We start from the raw sequence: 10,171 nt of genomic DNA, 5'->3' as shown, positions 1-10,171 counted from the left end.
CAAGTAACGGCGTTACCGGTAACGCGTTACTTTTTTCGGTAACTTAGTAAAGTACTTAGTAAAGTACAGTAACATACTTACGTTAACATTTTTCGGTAACGTGAGGTGTCACGTTACTAGTTACGTTTTGTTCCAGTTGTCACCCACTCTGTTCCCTTTTTCTAAAAAAAAAAGCACAGAACACCTAAAGTGATGTTGCAAATAAACAAACAGGTGCTGTCGACGACCTTTGTTATGGCTCGCATGCATGCCAGAAAACACCTGCCCTTCACGACGCACCCAACTAAAAAAACAAACAATAGCCATAAAGCACGAAACACGTGCACGAATACGCATTCACACACTCGCCTTCGCCTACCTCTCCTTCCCAAAAAACTCGCACACACGATTCTCTAAAGAGTGGAAGCATGCCGAGCATTCTGGAACATCACATTTTTCAGAATTAGTTCCAATGATGTTTTCTTTGTGAAGTTAGATTTGATGATGAAGTGCCATTTTGTGTTTAGTGCCACATTCAGAAGATGGCTTCACCATATGCCACAGAGTTAGAATCCAACACAACTCTACAGGCAACTTTAGGCCATTATAACATTGCTAAGCTCCTGCACATTTGTGCAAAATATCGCGTAAAATGGTTGTTTGGGCTAAAAGCTTTATGTGAAATATGGGCTTTATAAAATTCTTATCTTGAGTTCTTGCAGCGAAGACGCACTAATTAAAATTTATAGCCATGAAGTAACGGCAAAGTAACGTGCAGTAGTTTTTTTCAGTAACGGTAACAGTAACGTGTTACTTTTCTTTAGAGGTAACGTAGGGTGGTAACGCGTTCCTTTTTTCTTAGCGTAACGAGTAACGTATTTGGTTACTTTTTTTCGGTAACGCCTACAACATTGGTTATGGTTCTCGGCTGCTGACCCGAAAGATGTGGGTTCGATCCCTGCCATGGCGGTCGCATTTCGATAGAGGCAAAATATTACAGGCCTGTGTATACTGTGTGATGTTGGTGCATGTTAAAGAACCCTAGGTGGTCGAAATTCCCAGAGCTCTTCACTATGGCGTCCCTCATAACTTGAGTTGCTTTGGGACGTTAAACCCCCATAAAACCTTACAGAAATCTTTAGGAAGAGATCAGCTGCGTGGTGAAGTTTTAGTATATTGGCTGCTATCACTCAACCTTTTTGTGCTTCTACATCCTTATTTTTCACTGCCTAAAAGCAACAGATGTGAAACGATTGTTTCTGAAAATCGTGTACAGTTACTGAAATTGCCTCATCGCACATTCGTATAAAATATGTAAATATGAATGCATAGGCAGCCTGTACCACTCGCCAACTGCGGTGGTTAACATGTTCAGCAGGCACAGGTACACTCTTGAACATTCTTGAAAAGTTTCACATATTCCCACGAGATACTTGCGCTCACCAATGAAGCAGAAAGTTAGCTCATCTTTTTTCCCATAGCAGCTTTCAAAAGGCTGTGTGAACACAGAGCAGTCACCTCTGTGACATTAGTGCCTGCAGTTGTCCGCTGGAGCCACCTCCAAAGATAGTGATAAGCAATGTTACCACGGATAACCATGACCTGCAGGTTCAAATCAAGGGTAAAACCGAGTGGGAAGAATGTTGCGGGAGGATATGTCTCTTTAAGGCGCTCAACTTATTTAAGGTGTTTCTCATGACTGACTGATAGGTGTAGGAATTCTTTAAACAGGTTAATTTATTAGGGTCTCTTATTTTTTCCAGTGTTAAGCCAGACAGCTATTAAGAGCATGAATTTTCTGTGATGATGCAGCCTTTTATGATCCTGTTCATACTACACAAGAAAAAGTAATTTTGCAATATTTGCTGCTAAGTGACCACATTTCGATGGAGGTGAAACTCAAAGGCGCCAGCGTGCTGTACGTGCGATGTCAATGTCAGTGCATGTTAAATATCCACAGGTGGCCGAAATTAGTACAGAGCCCTCCACTACAGCACCTCTTTCTCTCTTCTTTCACTCCCACCTTCCTCCCTTCCCTTACAGCGTGGTTCGAGCTTCTATCAAGATATGTGAGACAGTTATCTGCGCCATTTCCTTTCCTTTCCTCAAAAACCAATCCATATTTGCTGCTCTTTGGCACTGATGCAGCATTTACTACATGTTCACTTCTGCACATGTACGTGAACTTAGTGCACTTGCAGTATGCGAAGTTTAATAAAGTTATCTTCATTAATTCATTTTTAATTTTCCTTTCCAGTTTTGAAGATTTCCGTAATACTGCCTCATGATCAGAATTATTCAAATTGGAAAGGCAATTAATGAACTAATGATAAGTTTATTAAAATTCACGCACTGCATCAGTATATTTGTCTGCCCCAAGTGGTAAAAATGCTGCTGCTGTGCACCATGATACAGAGCAGACATTCGTGCCCAAAATAGCCAAATTCTCCTAATACAGTCCAGCGTGTGCACATTCTCAGACCATTTGATACTAGGCATGTGGGGCATATGTGGGGCAGACGAAACTGTCCTAAGTGAAGTAGTTTCTTCAGAAAAGTTCAACGAAACTACCGAATTTGTCATCTACAATACCACGTCTTGTGCAGTTAATTGATAATGCAGCTACTCTACAGTAGTGTGCATCAATTGACAGTGCACATTAAGCTTTCGAACGATGCCTACATGTGTTGGTTGAACAAGAACGAGCAGAATGCTGGTGTGAACATGGCCTAAAATGGACCATTCGCTCAGCCGGTGTGGGGTCCCCCAGCCGCCTTGAGCTGCACCACATTATTTCAAGCTCAATGGGTGAGCAGGCCTAACGGGCCTGTAGCTCCCAAAATTATGTTTAAGTTCAACTTCACTGGCCACCAGTATGCACAGAAGCAGACCTTATAATCATAGCATGTTAAGGTCTTTCTTCGCGATTTGTTACTGTGGGCGACTCGCTTTATGGACAGTTTTGCTCGGGAACCAAAGTGTCCATATTAACAAGGCACGACTGTACATTAGACAGTTTTAGTATAGCGTACGCAAAACCTTTGCATACACAATAAAATAGCGTACGTAGAATGCGTATGTGCAGAACGCTAAAGGAAGCTTAGCAATTAGCGTACGCACGCAATTGTCTGGAAGGGGAACTCGAGAGGATTTTTGAGTGAGTGAAAAACTTATTTGCTCTTGAAAGTATCTGACACAGAGTTTAACGGGCGGGTCACTTAGTCCAGCGCTCCAGCGGTCACGACTGTAGCGCATGCCCGGTCAACTAACCGGATTTTTGAGTTGCCTATCGGATTACTATATTTCTAGAACCTCCCTGCCTTAGTTCTGATGAATATTTAAGAACGCAGCTCTTGTGCGCCCATTCCTGCGTTGAGCGGCGTGCCTCGGCATAACCGAGTGAACGCAGACTGGCGAGGAGGAACGTGGTAGCGTGAAGGCAGGTCGCGCTGCGGCGAGTTGGGGGCAAAAGAAAATGAAGATTGTTCTGGAGAACGCTCGAAGGCTCGGGCTCCTGCTAGCGCATCTCAGCTCACAGCCCTTGTCCTTCTCTCCTCGCGACCTTGGCAAAGCGGCGCGCGTGGATTTGCGGTTCTAGATGCTTCCAACCCTCTCGAGCAGTCAGGTACATGGAGGGAGACGCAGCTTTACATGAGCTGAGGCGCCTGCTTCCTTTCTCGGCACCGCCGCCCACTCCCTGAAATTTCGTGTTTGGCGTTATGGCAGCATACTCGATCGTGCGTCGACGGCATTGTGCACTACCGGCTTTGGTGTCCGGCAATTGTCTCTCCGCTCTTCCCCCAATCTGTCTGAATGAACTCCTTATCGAAATTACTGTGTTGAAGGGCAGCTGTGCCGGCCGTTGCCGCAGCATTTGCCGTGTCGTTTTAATTAGCATAAGCGGAAGTGTCCTTCTCCCGTTTGCGACCGTTTGTACTTTAACAGTAGACACCTTTAGCATACCGTGTTACCGTTACCGAAGTACCGGGAGCCCGCCCACCACCAGTCAGCACGGGCTGATTGGTCCCGATGCTGCAGGCGCGCGCGCAGTGCCAGGCCCTGGTGCTGTCAAAATGATTTGCGCATGCACATTGGCCGCGCGCGGGCTCCTGGCACTCCTGTACTAATAACATGGTACATGGTACGCTAAAGGTGTCTAGTGATGCGTAACGTTTTGTGTTAAATGGTGTAGCGCAAGAGAAGATAGTGTGTAACATGGTGTGTTACATGAGCAACTATGCGCGCAATTGATGATCAATCCCTAGAAATTTAAGGAATCTGAAGAAGAGAGAAGACAGCAAATAAGGCACTGAATTGTGCTCCAGAACCCATTCAATTCCAAGCGACTGCAACAGCCCCGTCAGGCGGAAATTTAATGTAATTTCCGACGAATGACATTAGCCCGAGCTGACATCCTTGCGTGCGTCGTTGTCATGTGACCAAAGCTGTAACGTCATTTGGAAATGTTTCCACTGAGGATTCGTCTGAGAGGCTCAGCAGCGGCGGATCGCTGTGCACGCTGCCGATGCCTGAACTCATGTCTGCCTCCGTCTGCGTGTTCGGTCTGCAGTCGCCTATGTTTGAAATACTGCAGCAGCAATTTTTTTTTAAAAATAATGAGGAAAACAATTGCAAAACAGCAAAATCAGGAAACCAAAACTAGGTTTCGACCAAATTGTGGTCACAGATACTCTCACAAAACCTCTCGTGTACATGCTGATTGCCGAATTTGGAGACTAACTTACAATTGTCATCATTTCTCCGATATGGCCAAAAACAAGCTGAAAATTTTTTTCCTTTTGCAGAGTGAATATCAACAAGTATGCAGCTTGCAATGTCGCACATGCAAGATTGTCCATAGAAAATGGCCCGAATGAGGCCATGAAACGGGGAAAATTTGTAATTCATTTGTGCGGAAACAAACTGCTGCCTGGCTATGACATGTAGCGCTAAGGTTTGAAAGAGCCCAGAGAACCCACCATGAAAGTGTCAGCAAACGCGTGGAGGTAAAAAAAAAAAAACTCCGGAGTTGCCCCATAAAGGGAGAAAAATTGCAATTCCAAGTAGCTTTAACCCTCGGGGCAACTGCATTTGGACCTACCAGTTTACAAAAAGCTTCTAAATTTCAATAAAAGCTTGATAAATGCAATAATTTTATTGTGATCTTCAAAATGCTTCTGATTCATTACAAGTTTGCATTTAAATGAAAATTTTTGGAGGCGGTTACAGATAGAAGGAATAATGAATGCAGTAAATTTTGCAGTTACTGCTGCTATGCGCTTCCTTGGAAAATAACAGGCAGTGCGAACTTATAGCACCGTACCGGGAAAGCCACATTCCCAACCTTTAGCGCAATGAATTGCGCTAAGTTCACACAAGAACGGAGGACAAGTAGATCTAGTGCTTAAATGAGAAGGTAACCTCAAAACAGAAGTACGTTTTGAGCTGCCCAAATAACAGACCATGCAAAAATGCATACTCTACGAAATAGGGGTTTTAATGCACATCAAAGCACTTGTACTTTGGCATATTTGATGTTTTTTAGACATTCTAATCACACTTGTAACTAAGGTCAGACCGTTTCAGATGCTGATGAAGACAAGTTATCTAGAACTCAAGATACAGCTTTAATGATGCACTGAAGAACAAATTGTACACTGTTGTGACTTCAGGTGATGAACAATAATTGAAGTTGGGCACAGGCCCACGTCATTACGGCAGTAAACAGTTATGTTATGGCTTGCTATGCAGTTCACCTTCCTATAAGCACCTACCAAGGACATGCAAGTGCCAGCAACAATGGGGCTATACACACACGCACAAAAAAGCAAAAATGTGCCCCCAAGAACCATGCACAAGACATGCACTAGATGACATGAACAACAAACTCCACTGACAGTTCATTCTTGGGCATATTAAAAATTTTTATCACATACACATACTGGCAAGCAGTATATAGCACTATTCTGTAATGTTTTGCTGCTTGTGGGTGTTAGTGCCATATAAGTGTTATTTTTTTATCACAACTACTTCCTCCAGAATACCTGGAAGTATAAAGCTATGATTTAGGGGCATACTTCACTTAAAGGTCACTGAAGTGCCTCAAATAAGTCTTCATTCTTTTAATATATTTACACAGGCATGTGCACGACATTTTACAATTTCACACTGGCTTTTATAATATGTACAGAGCTCCCCCAAACATCTGTAAAGTGCAAAAATAAAATGCAACAAAAGTAATAAGGTCTTATATGTACCATGCATGGTACCCGCTTTATTTAGATACTGTTAGAGTAGCTAATTTAGAATACTGTACATCACCTTAGAGAAAATATTCAGTGAAGATGAGCACAGCATTTTACTGAGCCTCTAATAGACCTTAGCAGTAGTGCTCAAGGTGTGCTCTGCCACAAACTGTCGGGCACCTCTAAGACTTCATTCAAATGGCTCCAACGTTGAGCCTCCCATATGTGTACTAGCCGACACCTGACAAAGTTTTAAAAGATGCAGCTGGTTACATTACGAATGGCACCCTCATTTTGAACACCTCGGTGGCCATACAACACATCAAAAGGAGTTTGTTCACATGCCAATATTTAAATTAAAATGACCAGCTTGGTTTTCTACTTGCCTGTGTTTCAAACGAGGTGATAATTAAAAACCTGTAGCAGATTTTGCAATCAAATCTGTTAGTTTGCTGCCTGCCATGACATAACATAAATGTTCAGAACATGCTTTCACACACACACAAACAAGCTTCACACCACAAAGAAACAATGCAGGAAATCTAGCTTTATGCACATAATGTCAAAACTCAGTTGATGAAGATGGATCTGTTGACTTCTTGAATAGTGCCAGTGCAATGCCAAAGGCGGAGACTTTAAAAACATTGCAACAACACGTGTGAAAGCATTTTTACGTCTTTCTTGAAATCTGTCCATACATATAGGCAGCTTAGCCACCTTTTCATGAAGGAAACATTACTAAAGCAAGTCAGAGCTATCCTGGCTTCGTAATATTGGACTTGGTGTTACGTTAAAGGTGTTTTCTCACTCAATCTGTAAGGCAGTATTTTTTCACTGCACCCACATGGTGGTGAGTGCTCACCAGGGATATTGAAATTTTTTTTTGAGTTGGGGGGGGGGATAACATAGGCAAAGAGACATTAACAGGGTACATATGCTACCTTTTTCCCCAGTCAAAGGCATATGAAAGGTTCTGAGGGAAACAAAATATCACCCTTTTATTGAAAGTTGTCTCTTTGTTAATGCTGTGATAAATAAAAAGCTCTAGTTTTGCGAACAGCTTCTACTGCCCCCCCCCACCCCCTTCCTCCCAGAAATGCCTTATTCTGCTTCAGACATGATTAACTGCATTAAAAAATACTGATACAAAATCATGGAGGCATGTTTCTGTGTATTCTTAGAAACTTTCTAAAAAGTATTAGTGAACACAGCGTAGAACATATTTGATTTTTAAAGCCTGTATGCACAAAGGTTTAGCACCTTGAGACATGAAAATCACCATGAAGAAATTGGTTTACTTGGTACACAACATGCACTTCTCTCATCATCAGCAAGAAGTTCCAAACATTCAAGATTGGCCTGCATTTTTAGCTCCTCTCGGGCAATGGCGTGCAACTGGCGCTTTCGAGTTGTATAAATTTACCAGTTGTGTTTGTAGGGCGGTATTAGATGTCACAGTCTGCACAGTAGTCCTTCGCAATCAAAATTAAAACCGGTCACAATAAACAGCGACAAATTAATTATCTGTCGCGTGCTCACACATAAGATATCCTCATAGTATGATGATCACAGGGCTAAAATCTAGTCACTAAAGCAGAGAAATAAAAAAAAATTCCTGCCAATGCAAAAACCAACAAAGGTTACTCTGTACACAGATCGAGTCTGTTGTCAAGGCATAGGGCTACATCACCGCCTATGTGAATAAGCTGAAGAGTGAAGACTGGGCCCTGCTTCTTCAATGCCGAACAAATTATAACAAGCAATACATGGCAATTGTTTAATGGTAGGGGCTATTAAAATGCATTAATATGAGCTACAGTAATGGTACAGTTCTTTCAATAAAAGTACATGTTGCAAGACTTAACATGTAAAAGAGGATCAGGAACCACCTCCTTGCACATGCTAGGCATGGCTTGTAAACTTGACAGCAATATGCCAGCACTGCACAAAACCAAATCGATACTTTTTTTTACAGTACTCCAGTCGCTAATAAGAGAGACCAAGCAGTTTCCTAAACTTCCAACAGCTAAAACTAGCACCAATTGTTTCAGACATTACACTGGGCCATTTTTGCAAATCCGATACAACAGCTGTTAAAAGGGGACTAACAGCTGCCGCATCTTCTACACATGGAGCAAAAATATAATGAAGTGTCCCAGAATTCTGTGCACATATTTTTTTGGCTGAATATAATGGCTGAATGACTTTGAGCCATACTGCCTCATCTATGTTACTGTATCTTATGGTTCAGCACACTGTATAGCTCCTGAGATCTGAAGCCCAACTGTCTTGGCAACCACCTGAGAGCACCAGGTATGCAAAAAAAAAAGGACGTCCCATTATTTGTCACACTGGTTTATGGTTTACTTTGCTGCATGTGTTCTGCACCCTAAAATTAGGCAGCAAATTTGAAATGTGAGAGAACTGTTTATAGCAGGAAAGCATGCTAACCACAATGAATGCAGACTGTACCATAGGGCTGTTGACCATAGTGCTAAAGAACCTTACATGGGCTCAAGCTTTCTAGCAAAAACCCTTTTTTCCTTTTCAACTAAGATAAAGCAGCCATAAACAAGCACTTAAACTTCACTGAAGTACTCTATCAATGAATCTTGTTCTTAAAGAGTTTGCTATATGAAAAAAATCGTTTCCAGGCCCCTGCACATGTAGTTCTGCACTCTGGAATGTTGCCCTAGATCAAAATGGTAGCCCAAGTTTTACAGTGCTGCACATGCAAATATACTGACAACTAACCGAGACTGAGTTGATGGGGGTCTACAATACAAGCGGAACAGCTTTGACAGCAAGGCTTAGTTAAGGAGGGTCCAGTTTTTGGCAACATTGCATAAACAGTAGTCCCAAGTATGGTATAAGTTGCAAAAAAAAACAAAAAAACTGCACGGTTGCCTATCAATAAATATATATAGTACTATATTAATCGTAAGTCAAAAAACACTTTGAAGCTTGCATACTTTTCACGTCTGGAAGGGCAAGCGAGCCCCTAAGCTAAAGTTTACATAGCTAAGTGACAAGAATAAATTATTGGCAATACTAACACACATATACAGTAACAAAAATCTAATAAAATAATTGCACTCTGAAGGTTGACACTACACTGTTGCTAGATTGTGGCTGCAAAATGCGCCAGTGATTGCCTCGCCTTGAAATGACTCAATAAGGAAAACATTCTACATGGTCCACAGCTGTCACAGCTATACACTACATAGATTTTACATCAATTTTTAAACTAAGATCATAAAGGCATAGAATTAAAAGTACATAATAAAACAAGCATGAGTAAACATAAAAGTGAGAAAAAAAAAAGCCTAGTATGAAACAGCACTAAGTATTCGTCGCCTTCAAAAATGGCCGGCCTGGTAAATGAACTATAAAGCAAGCAGGCACCATGAAGGGATGCACATGATAAAATGCCAGGTGTAAATAACTGCTTCAGCTGTAGTCTTTCTTCTTTTGGCCTGCACGTGGCTTGATGTTCTCAGAGATCTCCCACATTGCATCCTCTGAGAGGTAGTCTTCAAAGTTGTTGAAGAAGTCGATTATCTGCTCATTGCGCTTAAATGTAAATGGCCTGTAGAATGATGCAACACAGAACAATTAGCAGAGAGGCAACACATAGCAACAAGAAGAATTTAGCACATAATGCTTCCCTGCTCTCACCTCTAATCTTATTTCCATTAAGAAGCTTCACTCTCAAAAATAATAAATGGTGGTATTTACCTTCCAGGTTTTAACAAAATACTCTTTTCCTGGCTTAAACAGTCTGTGCCCTATAATAATGTAGAGTCTAAGTTTCAAATGAACTTGAAGGAACTGCATACGCATAACGATAAAAGGAACCAGGTGTTAATGCCAACTTAGGCTCTATTTTTATTGTGTGTGAGAAAGCCTAATGCACAATCCACCAAGCTGACACTTGTCTGAACTGT

At 41.8% G+C, this 10,171-nt stretch overlaps 1 protein-coding gene across 3 annotated transcripts in view; it reads right to left on the bottom strand.

Moving 5' to 3' along the window:
* Positions 1-5,452: 5,452 nt before the first annotated feature.
* The window catches only part of LOC144114902 (rap guanine nucleotide exchange factor 1-like), a 79,510-nt gene continuing 74,791 nt past the window's right edge, over positions 5,453-10,171 (bottom strand). For all 3 annotated transcript variants that reach the window (XM_077648919.1, XM_077648918.1, XM_077648917.1), the window contains one exon: positions 5,453-9,813. In XM_077648919.1, the coding sequence (XP_077505045.1) occupies positions 9,675-9,813 (139 nt within the window). In that variant the 3' untranslated portion in view covers positions 5,453-9,674. The remainder of the gene's footprint in view (positions 9,814-10,171) is intronic.

The sequence above is a fragment of the Amblyomma americanum genome, chromosome 1, assembly GCF_052857255.1.
Source record: "Amblyomma americanum isolate KBUSLIRL-KWMA chromosome 1, ASM5285725v1, whole genome shotgun sequence".
NCBI lineage: Eukaryota > Metazoa > Arthropoda > Arachnida > Ixodida > Ixodidae > Amblyomma > Amblyomma americanum.
This window is presented reverse-complemented; position numbering and strand designations above follow the sequence as displayed.